Below are 24,815 nucleotides of genomic sequence, written 5' to 3' on the forward strand. Positions count from 1 at the left end.
ATATGAAAAAACCTGTTGGTATTAAAAGTGAAAATAAGGATAACAATGATTGTTGGTTGTTAAAGAAAAGCCTCTATGGTCTTAAACAATCAGGCTATGAATGGAACCAGTATATTGTAAAGGAACTAGACAATATAGGATTTAAAGCTGGTTTAGCCGATCCATGCCTGTTTAAGAGAGAGACAAATGGGAAAGTATCATTATTATTACTATTCACAGATGACATTGCATTGATAACTGAAACTAATGATGAAGCAAATAAAATAATAGCATCATTAGGAAAGAGAATAAAGATCAAGCAATTAGGGAGATAAAGAAGTATCTCGGTTTGAATATAAAGAAAACACAGAAAGGTTTTAAGATATCTCAGGAAGATAAGATAAGCAAATTGCTAAAAGATTACAAGATGGAGCTTTGTAAGCCAGCTAAGACTCCAATGAGTCAGGAGTTTAGCAACACTGATGAACAAAGCCCGGAGTTTGATAAGGTGATTTATCAATCTTTAATTGGTAGTTTGACTTATATAAGTAATTGGTCTAGACCAGATATATCGTACTGCGTGAATCAGTTGGCTAGATTCAATTCTGCACCATGTGAAAGACACTGGATTGCAGCTAAGAGGATATTAAGATATCTTAAAAAGACAATGAATTATTCATTGTATTTAGAACCAAAGAGTGATTTAATTCTGAGTGCTTATGCAGATGCTAGCTTTGCATCAGAAAGAGACACTAGAAAGTCGACTTCGGGAACAGCCATAATGCTGGGTAAGACATTAATAGGCTGGAAGTCAATAAGACAACAGCATATAAGTTTGTCTACTATGGAGGCAGAATTCTCCTGTTTATCTTTGTTATGTATTTAATTAGAATTAATAATGTATAAACAAATGTTAATTGATATAGGTATAACTGTAGATTATCCTATAATTATACATGAAGATAATCAGGCAGCAATTCAAATGGCCACAAATATTGCAGTAAAAACAAGGAGCAAGCATACAGATCTAAGATACCTAAACGTGAGACAATCTGTAAGAAGTAAGATGATTCAGCTAGAGTACTGTATGTCGGAGGACAATTTAGCTGATAATTTTACTAAAGCCCAAGGTGCCAGTAAGCACCAGGAGAGTTGTGAAAAATATGGGGTTAGATTGTAAGGTATTATATATTTATTTCACCCAAAAGGGAGTATGTTAGGTATAACATTGATACCAAATATGGTTTGGGTGAATAAATATATAAAACTTAGATATCATGGTTTAAGTGCTTATCACTTTAAGCACAATGTTGCAGGCAATTAGCCGATTAAGGGTGCGGTTAGAAGTTACAATATAAGGAAGCATTAGAAGCTGGAAAACTTACTATGACTAACTGTGATTACTGACTGTGAGTGCCTGTGACTGAACTGTTCTTGTTTGCTACTGTTTGCTGATTTACTGCGTAATTCTACTGTTCTACTGTTTGAACTTCTTGCTGAATATCCAGCGTTAGTTCCTCTGGAGAGAGGCACCGGAGGAGGAGAAGATATCTTTATCGGCTGATAAAGATATTGTAAGACTCTTAACTTGGACTGTAATAGTGAGTCTTACTGGATGGAAATATAGTGAATGACTATTGGACTGAATGACAATGCTTTAAACTCTAAATGGATTAAAAACTATTTAAACTACAAACAGTGTTTGTGTTCAGTGTGTGTATACTCTGGGGCCCTTCCTGGCTTGACTACTGCTGCAATACTCTTCTAGGGGTTAATCCCCAAACACTAATAATAGTAATGTTTATCTCATTTATATCCTTATTTTTATAAGACAGCTTTGGGAAATATTGAATTACAATTTCCAGCAGCCTAAACCATTAGGGATACAGGGGCTAAGATGCTGAGCTTGTCAATCAGAATGCTGGCATTCAGCGGTTCGAATCCCTAGCGCCGTGTAACGGAGTGAGCTTCCGTTACTTGTCCCAGCTTCTGCCAACCTAGCAGTTCGAAAGCACGTAAAAAATGCAAGTAGAAAAATAGGGACCACTTTGGTGGGAAGGTAACAGCGCTCCGTGCACCTTTGACATTTAGTCATTCCGGCCACATGACCGTGGAGGCGTCTTTGGACAGTGCTGGCTCTTCGGCTTAGAAACGGAAATGAGCACTGCCCACTAGAGCCAGAAATGACTAGCACACATGTGCAGGGGAACCTTTATCTTACCTTAAACCATTATGATTATTGCTGAAAATTCAGGGGATTGTGCAATTAGCTGGAGGAATAATAGATTCCCCATTTTTGCTTCAGGGAGCTTAGGCCAGCTCTTGTGTTTTCCCATCTTTGTACTTACTCATTTTAATTAAAATAAGTTTGGATGCATTCAATTGCTTCCTCAAGCATAGCACTTGTTAGTCTCTATGTACTTGAATTTGCTTCTGTACAAAAAATGATGCATTTTCCTAATGAACAGCAGAGTTTTAATTCCACTCTACACTATTGAAATATTTTGCATACTAGAACAGGCTTGGAAAATATTAAACATTTCATTTTTATATGAAAAAAAACCCGAAAAGAAAATTAGCAATTGAATTTGATTCTGCTTCCATATCATATGTATTTCGTGTGTGTTATTAGGTAGCTTCAATTTCCTCCTTACATAGTGAAAGAGAGCTTTATTTACTAAAAAGAGCGCAGGAAGCAGAGGAAAAATTGACTGTAGCCAATACTTTGATTGAACGTCTGAAATCCACCTCCCTGCAAAGAGAGAAGAAAATGGAGGCAAAGATTCTGGAAAGGAAAGTGCAGCAAGATAAAGAGTTGTCTCATTTAAGGCAAGAAAATTATGTTCTCCAAACCCAGGTACCCTCTTATATTATTTATATTCTGCTTAATAAATAGCATCTCTTTTGGTATATTCCACTAAAACAACATTTATCTTATATTTGATAAAAATGTCCATGAAACTACCCACCTTACTCATTTTTTTGGAGATGCAACTCAACCAGTTGTCATGCAAGATTGTCTTTCTACTCTTATCCAGTTTTATGTATTGAAATGTATATTACAAAACAAGAAAAAACTACTATTCAATTCCTAGTAATTACAGAAATATGTGGCAGTTTTATAAAATCAGATAAACCCATATTCAACATATCAGCTACTTGGTGGAAAAGCAGAATATAGATGTGATTCTTCGTGTTAACATTTCAATAAATGATGTCTATATTCTATTTCTAAATTATATATATATATTCAGCATACATGTAAAATTATTTTTTCTCAGCGTTTTTATAAGATGAGCTTAATGCTTAGGCATTTTCTTCATAGCTAAATAATATAAAAGACCTAAAAAAGGGAACAATGTGGTCAAATATTCGGGAAAAAAATCCTAATGATGAAGAAATGTTGAAAGAAATCCAAAAAGAAATGCAGAATCAAGAGATTCTTCTCCAAGGATACCACCAGGTAAAGATCATACAATATTGTGACTCTGGGCCTTTTGTCCTGCCTACCAAATGTGTTAGACAGCAGTTTCCATTGCAGCAATAATTGTCTTGGCAAAACAAGAAGCTGAAGAAATCGGAAGCAAAATAACTTTATTTTTGGAAAATTTAGTTTGAAGCCTTACCAGTATTTATTTGTTTGTCATTTGTTAGATTCATAATCAGCTTTTTCTCCATGCAAATTAGACATTCTGAAATAGTTTTGAACTGAGAAATAACTTTGGCAAGGCATCTAGTGTTTTAATATTAAAAATAGATTTGAACCCAGCCTCCTCATTTCTAGTTCAGTATCTTAATACTCCACTGGCTTTCTAATGTCCTGTTCCTGAGAGTTTCAAATTAATAACTGATGGTGAATGAACTTGGTTCTTAAGAAGTAAATAAATTTGTGCACAACAATCTATGTTATGTTTGTATGAGTACTTAGTATGACAAATCAAGTCTAAATTTCAAATGTCTAAATTTGAAAATTCTTAGTAAATTTCTTCATGTCATAATCTCCTAGGTGAAATAATGTCTGTATAATTTGTATCAGGAAATAAATAAGCAAATATATCCTGGTGCCAATTTTTGACTGTAACTGGTTCTGGTCATCCTACTCTGTTGATAATCCTCTTGTTGAGCAGAGATTAAGCTTCCAGCTGTTTCTCCTGGTGCTCAATCAGCACATGTTCTTTCATTGAAGCAACATTTGAAACTAGACTTAAGGAGTAGTTTTTCCCTGTCCTCCTCCCAAATGTTATCATCTTATGTAATATAATTTAACATGCAGCCACTTTAAAACTATAAATGGTACACACACCAAAATGTCAATGCAATGTAGCACTTTAATCTGGCTGTATTTAATTGTATGCAGAAGTCAATAGCTTCTGTGCTACTATCCATACAACATTATTCATTTAATAATGTTGTATGGATAGTACAACATTATTAAATGATTATGTGAAATGTTTCAAATCCTGAAACATTTCACATAAAGTAACAAAAATTGTTAGATTTGAATTGTTTTAAAGACAATTTGCACATTTATGTGCACATTTATTCAGAGATGAGGTTCCTGGGGTTTGGTTATTGATTCAGGAAATTGAACACTGGACAGCAACCTAATCTGTTTATTGTGATATAAATTTTCTGAGCCGGGGAGAATGTTGGATGAGATCTGTCAACAATACTTTGATTTTATGTAACAAACTACTATTGGTCTGGGAATTAGAAACTACAGATACCGATGCACATCTTTTCACACGAACCCATAGTAACTAAGCTAATTGTTCTTTTTTAATTAAGGAGAATGAAAGATTATATAAGCAAGTTAAGGAGCTTCAGCTAAATAACAAGACAAATGAGGAAATTATGTTTAAAGAGAATCAACGTTTGATGACTCAATTAGCAGCTTTACAGTGAGTTTATTCAAATGTATGGCAAAATCTATAATGTTTGCATAAATTACTATTTCTGAGGTAAAGTAAATAAAGGAATGTGTCATTTATCTGGATATGTAATTCCTTTTGAACATAAGTAGGACTTAGTTCCAAATAAACATAATTGTGCCGTGTCTAATTGATTTTTAGCTAGTAAATCAGTTCTAGCCATTCCCACCAAAATTAGTGGCTTTAATCAGGCATTCTAATATTGGGTGGTAGTTAGGTAAGAGTTGCCTTTCAAATATTGCTTCATTTCTAAACTGTACAAAGTGGCTAGAATTATATTGATAGATGTGCCTTTTTTTTTAACCTAGTACTTTTGAAAAGGTTTTGCAGAAAAAAAGCCATTTTAGAGAAGCTTGAATCACGACAGATTTCTTATTAAGTTGGTAAATAAGCCATCTAATATAAAGTTCTGAATCTCATCATCATCTTGCTATTCGAATTGAATAGCTTCAAAAAGGAAGTTATTCAAGAAATCCCATTATAGAAATTAAAAACCCTTATTCTGCTCAGGAGTACCATCTAAATTATTCTGAGATATTCTTGTCATTTGCAATAAACAAAGAAATCAGTAGTGGAGTATGCATATACATATAAAAGTTGGATTCATTTGCAGGACATATCCAAAATAGAAACACTTTCTATCTTAAATGTAAAACTGTACAAAAGTGATTTTTTTTTTAAATTTAAAATAGGGAGAAGCTGGAAAAAAATAATGTTTTATCAGTTGGAGTGCAGAATGATAAACCATCTGAGAATCAGAATTTCACAGACTTGATTTCAGAACTTCGAGCAGCCAAGGCAGGTCTTTTTGTAATTTCTTTGCTTTAATATTTAAAATATTGCCAATGTTCATACCATCAATATGTAGATATGTGACTAATTTTTATAATATCCCTATTTTAATCTTCCTTCTAAATAAACACCAGATTGAACTGATAAAATATATTACTCTGATATAACAGATCAACACAGAAAAGTTTCTGTTTGATACTTTCCTGTTCCTTTGTGACCAAATTATCACCCTTTTCCATTCAAAGTCTGCATCGTATTTCCAGCAATCCCCCAAATTTCAGGAGCTTTCTTTACCCAAATAAAACTTCAGTTTATGGCTGGGGTCTAGTTTTTTCTTGTTGATGCCCCTAACAATTGGGCAATTTTTGACAGATTTTATTGTTAAGGAGATTCACCTTATTTTCCATATAACTCTTACGAAGTAAAACCACCATGACTTGCCCAATCGTGAACTGAAATTGCAAATTATTTTTTTGTTTGCTTTCCTACTTTAAAACTAAACTGCATAATCTTGATTTTGTGGGAATGGCAGCTGTAAATGATTAAGTGACAATTCCACCTGGGCACTAGGACAGACTGATTTTTTGTTAAAGAGAATATGGAGTATGTTGCTGGCATAGACCTCTAGATAGATCTGCCATTATTCCACACCATACGGAAGGCTCAATGGTTAATAACATGTTTTGTCTGTCTCTTTTCTCTGATAACCCTGTGCTGGGGTGGGGTGGGGAACGAAGGCTACAGAAGGCAATTTGCTTGAAGAGAGAAAGCATCTAAAGCAAGATAAACAAGCCCTTGAAGTTGATTTGGCACAAATGAAGAAAGAGCGAGATTTGGCAAGAGCCCAGATTGTTTCTGCCTCAGGTAACATCCTGTTTTCAGAAGACTTATTTCCCAGTGAATAAGATTGCTATTTTATTGTGTTCTTAAAAATAGAAAATAATATATCTGTTTAATATTCAGCGTGTTTGTGCAAGGGATATCTTTGAGAAATAGTGCAGCTCCAGCCTAAGTGTCTTCCATGCATATATGTATTCATATGTAGAGAACAGTCACACTAGTCTTCAAAGGATGCAGTGACTTCAGTGTGAGGCATTTTGCTAGCCAAAATGCTCCTTTTAAAGCACTGGGGGTGAGATGATAGCAGTGTTTCAATATCTCAGGGGCTGCCAGAAAGAAGAGAGGGTCAACCTATTCTCCAAAGCACCTGAAAGCCGGACAAGAAACAATGGATGGAAACCAATCGAGGGAAGCAACCTGGAATTAAGGAGGAATTTCCTGACAATTAGAACAATTAATCAGTGGAATAACTTGCCTCCAGAAATTGTGGATGCTCCCACACTGGAGGTTTTTAACAAGAGATTGGACATGACTGAAATGGTATAAGGTTTTCAGCCTGAGCCCCTGCTTCTAAAAGGATTGAGTCTGAGTAATTTTATCTCCTAGGTGAGAAATCGTATGAAATGAAAATAATGGAAGAGTCCTACAAAAGTGAAATTAATCGCTTACAAAAAAGACTCCAGTGGTATGCAGAAAATCAGGAACTCTTGGATAAGGATGCAGCTCGCCTCAGAGGAGCAAAAGAAGAAATCGACAAGCTGAAAGTAGAGGTGATTATAGTATCAAACATCACTAGAACTAAACCAATGCAAAGCAAAGGCATCGGGTGCCAGATCTCCTAATTGCCCCCTTAGACAGCGTATTATATAGCCAGAAGTTCATGTATTCAGGGAGAAAACACCCATTGCCTGACTACTTGGTGGGCAGCAGTAATGGTGACATCTTGCTTCTCATTATAAGCATATAGTTTGGCCACTTACTGGCAAAACAAGGGAGGAAGATGAGCCCTAGATAAGCAATCAAGGTTTTTAGTGGAACTGTTTCAGCCTGTTAGCATATGAACAGAGGCAGGTACTTTTGTTGAAGTTTCTTGTTTAACCAGAACTACATGATGGAATCAGCCTGGATTTCTGCTTGACATCCCAAGGTCTTAAGTTCAAGAGACACTGGTTTGTGTTCTAGCATAAAATTGTACTGTATTTCAGAGTTTTATATTTCTCTATTGAGAAGTAGCCAGAAAATGTTTAGTTGGAGGCCTGGAATGCAAATTGACTATATCTGCAATGCTCTCTTTTACTTGTTAGTTGGCCAGGAATATGGCTGTTGCACAATCAATGTGCCCTAAATATGTTGAAATTTTTATAGTTCAAGAATGTCAGATTACAACATTCATTCACAACAGAAGTGTGACTGAGTGAGATCAACTTCTGTAAATAAACTGTTATTTTGTCTATCATTTTTGTGATGATTTCTCTGTCATGTGTAACATTTCCACAACTCCAATAAAAGGGAAGATAGAATTTCAGGTTCATTATTCATATAAACTTCTCTGTTTCTTCTTCCTTCCTTCCTTCCTTCCTTCCTTCCTTCCTTCCTTCCTTCCTTCCTGTTCCTCCAATTGTGGTTTAAAACCTTTTGTGTTACAGGAATGCTGAATGTTCAGGCCATTGTTTAGTGTACTTTTACTTGTATTGCACAGGTTGAAAAACTTAGGAGTGAAGCTGGGCATCATTCTTCCCAGCAAAGGACACGGATAAAAAATAGGGCAGCAGATGCTAAACGGATTCAAGACCTTGAGCGGCAGGTATGTAATACGGTTCTGTTTCCTGTATTATCTTAGTATCTACTTTCATTAATAATTAGAATGGTGGTTTAATTGTGTTTGCTTTAAAACTCTTTTCTGGGGAGAAAATTGTTAAATAGGTTTCCAGAGTAGGGATAGGGAATTAAGGCCAAATAATCCTCATACTAAAATAATGTCTAAGGAAGGATGTTCAGGGAGAGATATTTCAGTCCCCTTCTGAGGCAGAGCATCTATTTAAAAAATTAAATATCTATTTCTTTCCATATGAAAATATATGTTGTTTAACATACAGGTTTTGGAAAATGATCTGCGTGCATGCATGTCTGTCTACCCCCAATTTAGATGGAAATGTTAAAGGTTGAATCTGATATTTTTAGAATGCAAAAGTTTTTTTTGCCACTGAGTTCTTTCTTTTTCCTCCTCATTTGGTAAATCATTTTCACAGCTGAGGCTTGTGAGAAAGTGTGTGTCAAATATTAATTACAGTTGAAATTCTAAATTATAATTTGAATTGTCAGTTATAAATTCCACTAGTTATATTCAATATACTACCTTTACCTTATTAATGGAATTGTCTGCATATTTGTACTGTTCAACTATGAAATAAGCATCCTTAGGTATTTTTAATAATTCAGTTTAAATATTGTCAGACAGTTTTCTCTGTCACTGAAAATGTAAAATTAAAATGCCTTTTCTCTAAACCTTTTGATTTCCTAAGTGGTTTTTTTTTAATTTTAATTGAATTTAATGTATCTTTTGAAAGGTTAAGGAAATGGAAGGGATTCTGAAGAGAAGATATCCTAATTCTTTGCCAGCTTTGATATATGCTGCTGCTACAGCAGCTTCTGAGGGAGATGGTGATGCTTCACCAAAAAATAATACAGTGGAATTTCTTGAAAGAAGAGTTAAAAAGTTAGAAACTGAACTAGAGGGTAAAGATGACGAAGCCAAAAAAAGTCTCCGTGCCATGGAACAGCAGTTTCAAAAAATAAAGGTGACATACTTCACTAAAGTTTTAAATACTTCTTTTAAAATCTACTAGCTGACAACTGAGAAGAATGAAGCTGTTAAGATGCCAATTTGACTGCAAGTGAAAGGCCTCTTGATATGGATGAGGTCATTGCAGGGTGCAATCTACTCTGCACTAATAGAAATAATAAGGAATGCATTACTTGCCTCCTTTTATCTGTATAGAACAGACTGATTATTGCTTTTCTGTAAAAACACTGTTGGAGATGAGCCAGTAGAAAAACCTTTGATTCAAAAGAGCTTGGCAATTATAAACCTGTCTCAAACATTATATACTGAGAAAGTGGATTAAGAACTCTGAGCACTAATTATTTAGGCCCATTTCAATTGATCTTTCTGGCAAGATATACTATTTAGGCCCATTTCAATTGATCTTTCTGGCAAGATATACTAAAATTGTTTGATTACTTTGGTAACCATGAGTTATGCTGAAAACTGGCTTGGAGAGCCCTGGGTCTGGTTGCTTTTCTGAGTATATCAGCAGGTTCTGATACATCTTGGATAGACTTTTAAACCTGGTTCTTCTTCTTGGCTTTGGACATAGCTGGTTGGAACCCCTTCTTGCATGCATGATACGTTGTTGCTGTTGGATTCAAGATGTTTATTTATTTTTAAGTATTTTTTATTGTACTTTGTTGTTTTATGCTTTGAGCCAGAGTCAATTAAAGATGGACAGCATTATAGTAAACAAATGGTATGCTTTTGAATTGTCTGGCAGGATTGGGCCTTGTTTTCCAGTGATTCCAATTCTCCTTATCAGGCCATGTCCAGAAGATAATGCTGGGAAACTACTAATTGACACCTAGGTTATTCCTTTCCAAAGTCCCTACAAAATGTCTCGTCCATCATGCTGATCAATATTATCACATTTTCTTTATGTTTCCTACAATTTCAGAAAATCCAATATTTGTATTTCATTCTACATTTATGTAAGCTAAAGCATGCATGTAAGTGGGCCTACTTTGTCACTTTAGCATCACAAGTTGATTTTTAACTTTCTTACAAAGGGAGCCATAATTGTGCGAGTGTTTGTACTTGGGTTATTTATGCTGCTCAACAAGTTGCTCAACAATTTTTAAATATTTATTGGTGTGAGAGTCTTTTTTAAAATGAGTGTTGTCAAGGCAGATGAGAAAAATAATGTAGTATATCATACTTTATTGAACTTCTGTTCATACCATTGGCTCTCCTGTGGGAACATAGCCTGGTGTCTTATATCTAGGAAAGGTGGCAGACAATACAGTTCTCTTAGTTATGTTGTTACTCCTGCCAGTCATCTTAGCCAGTTGGAGTTGGCAAACCATAGGAAAGTATTTTTGCTTGCACGGTACCATGCGCTTCCATCGGCTGCCCTGTATGGCAAATATAAAAAGATACCATTGACTGAAAAAAAGACTCTGTTCCTGTGGTTCAGGAGAGGTGGAGACTGTTGGTCACGTACTCCTTCAATGTTCCTTTTACACAGAGATGTGGAAAAAACATATCCTTCGAATAATTGCTAGATATCCTGGCAGTTCTGACACTGCCTATCTCCAGTGGCTGCTTAAGGACGAACAGTCCATAACTCCAGTGCAGGTGGCTAGATTCTGCGCAGCAGCACTGCGGATTCGTCAGAAACACGAGTCTATAGTTGTGTTACATAAAAAATGTAGCAAACCCTTTGCACTACTTATTCCTTTCCCTTTTAGTAATAAACTGACAACGGCCCACACAGTTTATGGATTGTAATTTTAGTATCGTTAGAACACGTGTAATTGACAGACTGGATTTTATCATAGATTTTATTCTAGAAGTTTTAATTGTGTATTTATTGAGTGTTTGTATTTTTCTGGTCTCTGGTCTGTGACTATAATAAATTGAATTGCATTGAATACACTTCTCAGATTGGTATGCAAAGTGCCATAGATGGATATTTCAGTCTAGATCCACCCTGGTGACTGTTTAGGAAACAATCATGTGTTCCTTAGGAAAGCCTTATGGAACCACTAACTATTGAGCCCTCGCTCCCCTGTGAGATTCAAAGCAAATAGAACCAAATATAGGTGAATCTTTCTTTCCTGCAATCTGTCTTTACAGCTTCAATACGAGAAAAGAATCGAGGAACTTGAACAACTGCTGGCATATAAGCTGCTGAATGAGCCTCGGAAGCTTCAAGACAGCTTTGATCAGGAACTGTGTAAGGTCAGCGAAGCCCACCAGGAGACTGTGCAGAATCTTCAGGCTGAAATCCATTCCCTCCGAAGCCACCTAGCTCAGTTCGAAAGTCAGAAGAACCCACGAGACGACGACGACGCAGACCTGCAGTCCCTAGAATATCAGGTGGAGCAGGCTCGTGCCAAAGCCCAGCTGGTTCGGCTCAATCAGGAGATGATTGCCAAAAACCGGGAGATAAAAGACCTCACCAAAACTGTGGAAAGGCTTCAACAAGAGAGGAGGAGGATGCTCTCCGGTACAAATGCTGGAAGAAGACTCGATAAGAAAGGAATGCCGGAAAAAGACTGCATGAGCCCCGAGAAAAAGGTCCCCAGGAACCCAGGGTTTTTCCCTGATAATCACAAAGATAAGATATACCAGCCCAACGTCTTTGCTGACGCTCACATTTCAGAAGTCCAACAAGAAAACGCCCACCTGAAAGAAGAATTGGGAAAGTTGAAACTAGAACTAAACGAGGAAAGGATGTCATCTCAAGCAGCTCTGGCAAATGCTGAAGAACTTATGAGAAGGTAATATGTTTATTATCTACAGTTTTTAACTCACAATTACTTAGGGCCCCTCGTTCCTGTAGAGTTGTAATGATTGCTGATTTGAGGTCTGTCCGTCCGTCCCCGTGGCAGTCTCTGTCCATTAGAAGCAGCTCCCCTCAGCAAGGCCAGACTGAATCAAAGCTTTCCCTGGCAGTTCTCGTCAAGCTTCCATTGGCATCAGTTGAATTTTGCCATTCATTTTCATGCAGTGGTGTGAGTTACAAATACAGTCTAAATTACAGTTCTATAGTATTGTTTGCATTCTAGTCAAATAAATTTAACACATGATACTTGCAGTCATTTGGACCACTAGGACAAACTTACATAGATTTTAAAAAAAGATTTCTTATAAATTAGACAAACATTTTTTGGTCAGCTAGTGTTACACAGAATCTTTTAATGGGGTCTATTTAGTTAGAATAGAATTCGTATCTATATTGTTTTTCCATACTATGCATAATTTTCCTAAGATATTTGTTTAGTGCATAAACTATTTCATTTTGTAAAATATGCTTGTTTATGTAAATTGTAATTGATAGAAATGGCACGGTTCGTTTCTTGTTTTGGCTCTGTCTTTGTCCTTTTTCCAGTGACATTGATGAAATACTTCTGCTTGTTTTATTAGAACTAAAAATTTAAATATTGTCATCTTAAGATTGGTCCTAAAATGGAAATCTTTTTCTCGTTTCTGTCCCCTATCCCTCATGTATAAGAGTGGTGTAAAAAAAACAATGAGAAGAACAATTATAGTTGAGTTTATAGCTACATAAACTTTTAAAAAATATAGTAGATACACATGAGATATGATATTCATATTATTTGATATGGATAATTTGATATGAATTGGATATATGTAGCTTACTACTAATACAGCATTTCATTGTGCTTATAGGGCAAAAGAAGAGTTACAAGGTCATATTGCTACTCTAAAAGTATCACATCAGAAGGAGCTGGAGAGGATTCTTTGTCAGCAAGCAATAGAATATTCTACTTCCAAAGCAGCAGAACTGAACAACAAGATTTCATCTCAAGAGGTAAAATTTGTGTGTGTGTGTGAGAGAGAGAGAGAGAGAGTCACACACACACGCATGCTGCACCACACCCCTATAGATACAAATAGGCACACACAGGCAGCAACATTAGCTTAAAGCCCATTAGTTTGCAGACACACTTGCCGTTACAGCAAGTACTTTTTTCATCCATGATCTGGCATAGACACCACTGTACTATCTATTACTCTGAATGCCATGTTTATGTAAATTGTGTTTACACAATTTGCAAAACTAGGAAATATTCCAAGATATATTCTTTCGCTCTTTGTCAGAAAGAACAGCATGCATCACATTTTATAGTAGCATTTCACCAGTAGACTGAAGATTTATAATGCAGATGTGATTGTACTTAAGGAAATTCCAGTTAGAATACTGAGAAAACAAAGAGTACTTCTTTTTTATTAACAAGCTGGTCATTTTATCATGCCTGGAGGACTTGTAAAAAAGCCAGAAATTTCTGGGTTCCAATACATGATAATTTTAAAGATTAGTATGCAACTGAAACCAGAACTTTTCTTGCTGGGTTTAATTAATTAGAAAGAGCTGGGGTTAATTGACAATTAATCAGAAAGAGCCACGGAAGATCGTTTTTATGTATGATTATTATTGCAAGACTACTATATGAGCAAAAATGAGAGACTGAAACGCCCACAATGGGAGAATGGTTTGTGAGGATAACAGAACTAGCAGAGATGGCAAAATTAATTTATTTGATTACAGAAATATCAATAACATTTATCAGTGACTGGAAATCCCTTAGGGATTTTTTTGTTGAGAAAGGAGAAAAATGAACCTATGTGGTTTTTGTGTTGATTCTATAGACTTTGTCTATTTTTGTCTTCGTGTCATCTTCATCCATTTCAAAAGGATTTGAAAGGATAGTTTATGAGGGGGAAAGGAAATGATGTATCCTTAGATGAAGTAAAATATATAAATGTATTTATAACTGTTATCAAAAAGATTAGAAGTTGTTTCTTTATAATGTTTTCTTTCATTTTCTTTTCTGTTTCCTTTTCTGTTTCCTTTTTTTCTTTTGTTTCTTTTCTAATATTTGTCATTTTAATCTTGTTAAACGTTTCTTCCATTAAAATTATATTAAAAATATGGAATTGAAATAATTCTTTGCACATTATCTGCTTTTTAAGTAGAACAGCTAAGGCAACACAATGCTCTTTTTTCCAGTCCTAATCAATGCAGATTCTTGTTACTAAAGTGGAAGGGCTACACACCACTATATTTTTATGATAAAATTAAAATATATCCTTAGAATAATCTAACCATTGAGAATATTTATGTCTTCCCATAGAGCCTTATTAAGTATCTTCAGCAGCAGGTTCGTGAGCTGCAAAAGGAGGAGGGAGTCCTTGCGATTTCACAAAGGAGGGAGGCCATTCTTCAGAAGGAGGTAAATTGAAATCTAAAGTGTTTTAAAATTACTGCAGGAATTTGTCAATTGTTGCATGGTCACATGATCATGATTCAGGCACTTGGCAGTTACAACACTGCAGTGTGTCATAGTCGTGTGTTCACCATTTGTGACTTCCGTTGCCAGTTTCCAATAAACAAAGTCAGTGGGGAAGCCAGCAGGAAGTTGCAAATGGTGATCATGTGACTGCAAGATGCTACAACCATGCAAGATTTGGCTAACAGTGACAATTGTGATTGCCACAACTGCCATTTTAAAATGTCACAGTCATATTATGTCTCACTGTATGACCACAATGCTTAGAGATTAAATTGCAGGTTCCATCATTAAATGAGATGTACTTGTATATACCTAGGATAAGTATAGTAACATCCAATTATGCTGTTACATAGAAGAGCATCCCACAAAAAAGCCCCAATAAGTGTTGCATCTTTTATTCTCCCAGAAATAGACTCATGCTTTTATAGGGTTGATCATATTAGTATAAATTAAATAATTGAATTAATACTGGTTAATCAGCTTAATTAAATGTTGGATCATTACATAAATTTCCTTCCAGATGGCAAAGTTATTGGAAGAGCTCAAAGTAGCTAGAGAGAATCAGAGTCCTGAGTTGAAACGCTTTTCATGTCTGGAACGAAAAATAAGACAATTAGAAACCAGTTATGAACAGAGAGAGCAAGAACTTCAGCAGGTAAGAAAACAAAGAATTATTAATCTTAAAACCTAAATAGTTTATAAGCCTTTCAGAATCACAGTAAATATTTTCTGGCTTTGGGATTCTAGTCTGTTGTGAAAGCATGCAGATATCAGTTTGTATATTGAAAAATCATTATAAACATTATGGGTTTGCAGCAATATGCAATAGACTGTTCTTACTGGTAAAATTCCTTCCATCAAAGAAGTGGAAAGATGTTCTTCCCAGTTCCATTCTTCATCTCCAAGTAGCTTGTTTGGAAAACTCCCAGGGTAGCTTTGAGAGAAAAGTCAAGGAAAAATGGAAGATTATCAGATTCACACTTGAGTAGTCCCATGCAGCAAAAAAAGACTGGTTTCATTACAGTCTTTTTCTTTGTTTATGTAATCTACTTCCAGATAATAAGCAGTCAAATTGTTATTTAAAAACGCAGCTTGGATGGAGAATGCTGCAAATCCTTGCACATTCTTTGATTTAATATAAAGGTTAAAATATTCAGTTATAGATAGCCTGCAGCACTGGATTCTGAAAAAGGACTAAATGACTGAATTGTTGCCAATTGTTGTGATTCAGCATCTGCCCTTGCAGTAGACTGAATTCAAACGTGTTCTCCCACAAGCTGCTCAGAGCATCCAGTAGTGGGAGGTGCTTCAGTCTCTGTTTATCTAGGCTGGGCTTAATTTGCGGAACACTCCTCCTCCTCCACAGGACTCCTCCCCAGCATTCCCCAGTTTTGGCCCAGCCTCATGAGAGATAGGCAGTGCTCTTTGTTAATCCTTGGCCGAAACATGAGAATTCTCTTTAAGGTTTGCAGATAGTCAATTGTTCTTTTACTTACCGACGCTGCCTTTGCCATCTGGCCGTTGGGGATCGCATTATCAGGAAGCGCTCCTAAGCGCAGGGAGGCTTCGATTTCATTTCGCCCCCCCCAACCGCTAGCCCTATCCTTGCCATTACTATCTATGAGCCGTTTTATCATTTAAACAGCGAGATTTTTTTCTCTTGCTCCCGAGTTGTACCGCAGTTTCTTTTCCCCCCCAAGAACGCCGTTTAGGGGTGGAGGTGTAATCATCTCGTTATTTCACCCCTCCCTGCCGGTTTAGCCCTAAGGGAAGGCTGTTGGAGCTTATCTCTTTTTCTCGGCGGAAGATTGCTGCTGGCACACGCGCCACAAATAATGTCCAGTCACCATTTTTTTACTGTAAAGGGACCGCGTGGCCGCATTGAGTGCTAATTCAATAGACTGTGTGAGGTAATCCTTATTCCAGATTGAAGGTTTTTTTTACACAAAATACCCCGAGGAATCATTACAACCTCGTTTCCAATATATTCAAGGCTTTTGTTAATTTGTGTTGTTGGCTCAACCCTCACAGTTCTCCCTATCCAGCGGCACAACAGCAAGCACCTAGGTCCCCGTCCGCCTGTGCAGGGAAGCTGTTAAAGGCCTGTGAGTGATAATTTGGCCTGCTAGGCGTTCTCAATTTGGCTGATTGGGACATCCAAATTTGATATATATTTGCATACCCATACGCTCTGATATTAATCATACCAATATAATAATACTTGCAATTTCATAACAATAATAAATTATTTGTTGAGATACGACTCAATTTTGAAGCAGATATCCATATATATATATTTTTTTTAAAAAAACGGGGGATTTGATTTCAGGGAACCCTGTCCATTCTTGGCCAGGTCCCTGGACGCGCCAACCGCCTACACAATATAGCATTAAATAACGAGCGTACTGGTCCTTCCACAATCACAATGGCAGGGAGTAGTGGTTCACACTCCTCAACTTCAAGGGGCAAGTCCAAATCTCAACACAATCCTAAGCAAAAGAAAGGGACTTCTAAGGCATCAGAAAAGGATGCCAACAGGCGTCACAAGACACTGGAAAAATAAGTGCACACGGGAGGCACACACGACCTCTCAAGCCTTCTCACCCCACAGTCCAGAGCCATCCTCCTGTTTCCTCCCTCCTACCCCCCTAGATCTCTCCCTCTCATCCAGGCACAGAGTGGCTCCCCTGAGTCAACAGGCCCAGTCAGCTCAATCACCAACCATGCGAAGAATACCCAAAGCAACGTTCACACCAACGGCTGCCGGTCTTCGACAGGAACAATCTCTTCCAGACGATGTGCCAGAGCGAATGAAAACCTGGATGGAGATGGCTATCCGTCAGGGAATCGCAGCAGGCCTGCAACATGCGGTTCTGACCAGGGATCATCCCGCACCCGCTGAGTATGATTCGCAATCAGTTCGGTCATTGGCCAGGTCGGAGCAACACTATACCCAGGTACAGTGTCAAGGGGGTATGCTCCTACAGGAGCCGCAGGAGGAGGAGGAGGCGGAAGAGGTGGAACACATTGACCACATGGACCAGAGTGAATCAGAATCAATGCATGATACCGACCCGGCCATGTCGGAAGCAGACCCCTTAGAAAGGGGGATGTCTGAGGATGAGGGCCTCGTTCCCGACCAACCTGTATTTTCAGTCTTGTTCCGGCCACTTTTCAAATCTCTATTGTTTAAGGAGAAAAACCCTGCGCGACTGGACAAGCCAGCCCCTTCTACCATTCCAACTCCGTCAGACGAGGGACCAGAGGATCTCATTTTCACCCAACCTGTAGTTGAGGCAGACGTGATTCCAGTCCCTCACATGTTTGCAGACCTGGTACAGAAACAGTGGGCTTCTGCAGCAGTGTACCCGGCCCCCACTGGTTACGACAGGAAATTCTTTAACTTGGCCCCAGATTTCTTAAAATTGTTGAATTGTCCTGAGGCAGACGAACCCATTGTGGGATTAGCGTCCGTGTCCTCCATTCCCAGTGAGGCTCTGGAGGCATTAAAGCCGGAGGATAAACTGGCCGAGCTAGCCCTAGGCGGGGCCCATCAGCCTGATGCGTGGGCCATCAGAGCGGCTACGGCTGCTTCCTTCTTTACCCGTTCTTCCCTTAGATGGCTCCAGCTATTACGGGAGTATGTCCCCAATTCCAACACTAGAGCACACCAAGACATTGCAAAGCTTATAGCAGCCGCCGAATTCTCAGCTGATGCAACCTTTCATGCAGTTAAGTTTTCAGCCAGAGCCATTACTTCACATGTCATACCGCGACACTTGCTATGGTTAAAGAATTGGCAAGCGGATATTAAACATAAATGCATTTAAAATGCACATCCTGCAATCTATCTTACTTGGTATCAGAAAAGGTGACGTCCTTACATCAATAGATCTGACGGATCTATTCCAATTCGGCCTTCCCACTATAAATTTTTATGATTCTGTTATAATAATTTCCATTTTGAATATGTGGCTCTTCCCTTCAGACTAGCCTCTGCCCCCAGGACCTTCACAAAGGTTCTTGCAGCCCTCGCTGCTCATCTCCGGGGTGTCCCCATACGACTGCAGTGTTACCGCGATGATATCTTAATTTTGTCATCTTCTGTTCATCAATCAGTCATAGATACTCAGACCACATTACACTCCCTACAGGAGGGTGTCCCTAGCTGATCTATCAAAATTGTTAGGCAAGATGATCTCATGTATGTCTATTATTCCTTGGGCCAGGCTCCACACTGGATCCCTCCAGTGGTTCCTGCTCCCGTACCAGCGATCCAGCCGAAGCAACTCCAAATACAAGGTCAAAGTTCCATCACAGGTCCTCATATCTCTCCTCTGGTGGACCAGACCAGCCATAAACAAAGGTTGCCTATTCAAAGAGCCCCACAGACTTACCATCACCACCGATGCCACCCTGATTGGGGGAGCTCACTTTCAATCATTCACAGCCCAAGGCCGCTGGTCCTCCATAGAATGATCGTGCAGCATAAACTGGCTGGAGCTTTGAGCAGTACACCTGGCTCTCCGCAGCTTCCTTCCACAGGTACACAACCAACACATATTAATATTGACCGACAACGTAACCACGAAAGCTCACATAAACAAATGGGGGAACTCAGTCGAAACACCTCATGCGAGAAGCGGAGCGTTTGTGTCATTGGGCAGAGAGCAACCTGATTTCCATCAGAGCAGAACACATTTCAGGACTGTCGAATACAGAGGCAGATTAGCTAAGCAGGGCCACGATAGATCCATTGGAGTGGTGCCTCCATCCGACCCTCTTTCAAGAGGCGGTCAGGACATTTGGGCAGCCAGTAGTAGACCTGTTCGCTTCCCCCCTCAATGCTCAGCTCCCGAGATTTCTTTCCAGATACCCCTCGCAAGGAGCGGAGAATTTCAATGCGCTCCATTGCCGTTGGCCCCTGGGGCTTCTGTATGCATTCCCGCCATTTTCACTGATCCCCAAGGTCATCCAGAAGCTGCTCGACAAGAGGGCGGAGCTGCTTCTGGTAGCTCCCTACTGGCCCAGACGGTCGTGGTTTGCAGACCTCCGCAGTCTATCTATATCACCACCATGGAGGATTCCGCCAGACAGGGTCTTGTTAACCCAAGAACCCCTTCAACATCTCAATGGTTGCACCTGACCGTCTGGAGGTTGAGTGGAGTGAAGAGCAAAAAGTTTTCCAAAAGAGTTATCGCCACCATTCAAGCTGCCAGACGCCCCTCAACAACTCGCATCAACAATACCACATGGTCCAGTTTCTGCAAATGGTGTACCAAGTCTCAAATTGATCCCATTTCTCCATCTGTGGCTCAGATTCTAGAGTTCTTACAAGAGGGGCTTGACAGGGGATTATCTCCTAATACGTTGAAAAGACAAGTGGCGGCCTTGACGTCAGTCGTCACTTATGAAGGTCTATTTCTTTCCCATCATCCACCCATACAGTGTTTCCTTCGAGGAGCCACAAACTTACGCCCACCAACGGTTCACCATTATCCTACCTGGGATCTTAACAAGGTCCTTCTTGCACTCACTAAGTGCCCTTTTGAGCCTTTGCAATCGTCAAGTCTGCAATTTCTGATGTATAAAGTAGTTTTTCTTGTAGCAATCACTTCCGCTCGTCCTATTTCGGAACTGGCAGCCTTGTCGATCAGACAAGGTCTTTGCGTCTTCCATTCCGACAGGGTCGTCCTTCGTCCCGCTTCTACGTTCATACCCAAAGTTAATTCAGCCTTTCACACAGCACAAGAACTGATACTTTCTAAGTGTTACGAATATATATTCATCACACAGCCTCTTTTAGAAAAACGGAGGCTTTATTTGTGTCTTTTCAGCCCAACAATCGGGGGTGCAAGGTCTCATCCTTCACAATAGGCCGTTGGCTACAGGCCACAATAGCGAAAATGTATCAGATTCAATCACTTAAGGTGCCCAGGGGCATAACAGCTCATTCAACAAGGAGCACCGCAACATCAGCAGCATGGGCCACATAGGCACCAATCACTGACATCTGTCATGCCGCAACCTGGGCCTCTCCATCTCCTTTCATTAGGCATTATAAAATAGATGTGTTTGCATCAGCCGAGGCCTCCTTTGGCGGAAGGGTTCTGCAACGGGTCCACAGGGACCAGGAGGGGATACCAAGACAGACAGAGTCCCTCCCGGAGGACAGGCCAAGCTTTGGTATGCCCTACTACTGGATGCTCTGAGCAGCTCGTGGGAGAAAGGGCATTGGTACTTACCTGACACGCCCGTTCTCCTTGAGCTACGAAGAGCATCCAGCCCCACCCTCTTCCGTCTGGTGGGATCCTGTTTCGGCCAATGAATTTTTGCAGTATTAAGGGTGAGGGTGTTTGTTTCTCTCATCTTCGCCAAAACTGGGGAACACTGGGGAGGAGTCCCATGGAGGAGGAGGAGCATTCCGCAAATTAAGCTCAGCCTAGATAAGCAGAGACTGAAGCACCTCCCACTACTGGATGCTCTTCACAGCTCAAGGAGAACGGGCGTGTCAGGTAAGTACCAACGCCTTTTTTCTTAATCTTCCCCTACCGCCTCCTTTGACACTAGAATGAAGGTTTGGACACAAGGGGATTAAGGCCTTTCCAGGTGAGAGGTCAGAAGCCAGGAAAGAAGGCCTCCCTTCCCACTCCTTGCTAATGTTGGCTCTGCCAACAGCACCACAGTCTTTTCTCAGTTCTAGATTCTGAAGATATATTTTAAAAACAAAAGAAGGAAAGAAAATAAATCATTTGTGGCAACGGTTATGAATTTGTCAAGACACTTCTTCCTCTGTTGAATTTTTGTAGGTTCTCTTCATAATGAGTCTAGAATTAAGGGTTTGTAATCAATTCAAAGACAGTGTTTCATAGAATTTTTACATAATTAGTTCTCAGAATTACTTTTCAAGGCCATTTCACATGTTGCCAAGTTGCCATTCCTCTAGAATCCCATCTTTTCCATTTTGCAAAGATACTTATGGGCAATATCCTTCAGTACGCATGAACTGAATTTATTACAAGCCATGGGAGGTTTCTTTCAGAGAAACATCTGAATAACATACACTTTAAAAGAGTTTACTTTAAACTCCATGGACTGGAACTGGGAGTGTATCTGAGGCATATCCCTTAGCGCAAGAACTTTTTAAATTAAACTTTATCGTAATTGCTGCTGTAAATGCTCTAAGAATAAAACAGACTTGGAGAAATTGATGAGCATGTGTTTTGCAATAACTATTCTCATACTTTACAGGTAATACAACAAACACGATACAGTGCAGAAGTTGAACAGTTTCGGGAAACCGAGAAATGGAAGACATTTGCTCTGTTGAAGAATCAAGAACTGGAAAAATTCCGCATTGAACTAGATTCAATGTTAGATGTTCTACGGCAGTTGCAGAAACAAGGTGTTGTTATTACATCAAGCAGCTCAAATATGCCAGAAAATTATTGGAAAATTTGAACATCTGAGTTAACCAGAGACTGAGAGATCTAATAAAAATAGAAATAAGCTGAAATTCTGTAAAGGTCACTGGTTTTTGACTCGGTCTACTAAAAATGGAGTTGAATTTAGAATGTAAATCCTTTTTTTTTTTTTATCCTTTAAAATTTTTTATATTTTAAAATAAATGCATTTTACTAAACATTTTAGTAGATGTGATTAGATTTTTGTAAACATTACCAGTTTTTTTTTACCTTACAAGAATTCTGAGAAGCTTGGATGATACAGCAATTGGTAACCATAGGGACAGATCATAATGGTTGTTTTCAAAAGTCTTGCTTTTTTATTTTCATCAGCAAAAAAATGATAGTTATTTCCAACAAGTGCAGTAAAATCTCTGAGGTAACATTTTTATTTGTGAAAATATTTAGTAAAAAAAATGTACTCAGTTTTGTAATCTCTAATTGGATTATTTTTCCATAAAGTATAGCGAAATGCCCGATATCACAGGTGGATTAACTGATTGTGGTCTGATCTACTGCCCAGTTAAAACACTTTGTTGTGGTATTCTGAGTGGATGTGGAGGAAAAATAGAATAATATTTCCTCTTTTTAATTGCATGACCTTAAGACATTTATGGACAAAGGCCAACCATGTAAGATTATGTAATACAGCTCCAAGGTAGAAACAATTATTACAGTCATAATCTACTGAATAGGGCTAAGCAGATAACAGATCATCAGAGTTGGAAGGGACCTTATAGGTCATATAGTCCAACCCCCTGCCCATGCAGGAGACCCTACACCATTTCTGACAAATGGCAGTCCAATCTCTTCTTGAAAGTCTCAAGTGATGGCGCTCCCACAACTTCCGGGGGCAAGCTGTTCCATTGGTTGATTGTTCTCACTGGCAGAAAGTTTCTCATTTCCAGGTTAAATCTCTCCTTGTTCAGTTTCCATCCATTATTCCTTGTCTGGCCTTAGAAATAGCTTGACCCCCTCCTCCTCTCTGTGGTAGCCCCACAGATATTGGAAGACTGCTATCATGTCTCCCCTGGTCCTTCTCTTCACTAGATTAGCCATGCCCAGTTCCTGTAACCGTTCTTCATAAGTTTTAGCCTCCAGTCCCCTATTCATCTTTGTTGCTCTTCTCTGTACTTTTTCTAGCGTCTCCACAACTTTTTTATAATGTGGTGAACAAAACTGGATGCAGTACTCTAGGTGTGGCCTTAGTAAGGCTTTATAGAGTGGTATTAGTACCTCACTTGAACTCGATTGTACCCCACTGTTAATGCAGTTTTAAGATTGTTAATAACATATAAATATACTATGTATTGCATTCTGAGCATAAGAGTAATACATAAAATATTCTAGAACCTTATTTGGCTTTTATAAAATATTTGAAAACTGTTGTGTTGGCTATGTTTCTCAATGAGAAAACATCAGCTTTCTTTATACCTGCTCTCCTGAGAGATACATTTTCCATTTACCGTTCATTCCCACGTTGATTATGCTGATGTTTCATAGCTCTCTTATTACTTTAATGACAGCATTGTCAGTCTTGGCTGTCAGGTGATTTTTCTTAAAGCGAATAAACAAGGCTGAGCCTGCTTTCCTTTTCTTTTCCACGTTCCTTTACAAGAAAGCCCCATCCTGCAATCTGGGATCTCCCTCTTAGAGAAAAACAACCCTCCCCATTGCCTCCAATGGTAGAGGAGAAGAGATAGATAGAAGCCTTCAGGGAGGAAATGGCCACTGTCTTTAAAAAAAAGAAGAATTCAGCTCCCACCCCCCTTAGTCCATTGGCAAAAGAGATGGAGTAACTTAAGGGAAGGGGAGAGATTCATGGAAAGATTCTGGGTAAGGCTAACCCCAAGCAGCATTCTCATTAAATGAGAAAGGAATTATATTAGGACTGAAATAGGGCCAGACGATGTTGATAAAGGAAATTCATCTTTTTTTGAGAAGTTACCTGTGTATAAGTTTTTAGCAATTAATCCGTTCATTTGAGCCTTCATGTATGGACTTGGTTTTTCACACCTGACATTAAACACCACTGAAGACCCTTGCCTCCCACTCCCATTCCCACCATCACCAGTCACCCCCCCCTGCCTTCTGTCCCTCCCATTTCCTTGCTTTTAGATCATTGTATGCCTCAACCATTTATTTTCACCAATGGAGCTCTGGAAGGAGCAGTTAATAAATAGACATACTGTCAGCCTCTCTGGGCACTTGAGGATTTGCACTGAAAAATCACGGTATTCACAATGAAGGATTGTAGTAATCAAGGTTTATTTCTTCAGTCAGTCTTAAAATAGTCCCAAAAGGCAACACTGGAGCAATTCCAAGTAAAGCTAGCCCTGAGAGCTACTGCCTCTCAGCGCTTAATATAGCTGATTGGCAATCCCACCCTTCTAACTTACATCTGCCTGTCTCCACACGCTCCTCCACCCCACACCTACTTATGCCTAAACAAAACCCATTACCTACACCACCCAACACCATCAGAAACGTTACTGTCACAATATTGCAGATGACAGACCAACCCCACGCCATCACCTGTCTTTGTATCACTCCGATCCCAAACCTCTCTGTGCCTAAAACAGCTGGTGGCTGTCAAACAGCTGAGAACTCTTCCAAGCGGCTCTGCACAGCCGCGGCATAGTCCCCAAACAGCGTTGGCTCCCTTCGCGTTTTCCAGTCCAGAACAGACACGCCGGACACCGGATGAGCACGCCCT

At 39.0% G+C, this 24,815-nt stretch overlaps 1 protein-coding gene across 5 annotated transcripts in view; it reads left to right on the plus strand.

The window, feature by feature from the left end:
- CEP162 (centrosomal protein 162) overlaps positions 1-22,280 on the plus strand; it is a 47,965-nt gene extending 25,685 nt beyond the window's left edge. For all 5 annotated transcript variants that reach the window (XM_087943975.1, XM_087943995.1, XM_087943982.1 and 2 more), the window contains 13 exons: positions 2,612-2,836; positions 3,305-3,442; positions 4,768-4,880; positions 5,603-5,708; positions 6,440-6,566; positions 7,149-7,312; positions 8,242-8,346; positions 9,110-9,340; positions 11,452-12,098; positions 13,012-13,153; positions 14,478-14,576; positions 15,157-15,291; positions 21,888-22,280. In XM_087943975.1, the coding sequence (XP_087800101.1) occupies positions 2,612-2,836; positions 3,305-3,442; positions 4,768-4,880; positions 5,603-5,708; positions 6,440-6,566; positions 7,149-7,312; positions 8,242-8,346; positions 9,110-9,340; positions 11,452-12,098; positions 13,012-13,153; positions 14,478-14,576; positions 15,157-15,291; positions 21,888-22,097 (2,442 nt within the window). In that variant the 3' untranslated portion in view covers positions 22,098-22,280. The remainder of the gene's footprint in view (positions 1-2,611; positions 2,837-3,304; positions 3,443-4,767; positions 4,881-5,602; positions 5,709-6,439; positions 6,567-7,148; positions 7,313-8,241; positions 8,347-9,109; positions 9,341-11,451; positions 12,099-13,011; positions 13,154-14,477; positions 14,577-15,156; positions 15,292-21,887) is intronic.
- The last annotated feature ends 2,535 nt before the right edge of the window (positions 22,281-24,815 follow it).

Source organism: Notechis scutatus, chromosome 1 (genome assembly GCF_049901735.1).
Source record: "Notechis scutatus isolate UNSWTSFEM ecotype Mainland chromosome 1, rNotScu1.2, whole genome shotgun sequence".
In the NCBI taxonomy this organism is placed as follows: domain Eukaryota; kingdom Metazoa; phylum Chordata; class Lepidosauria; order Squamata; family Elapidae; genus Notechis; species Notechis scutatus.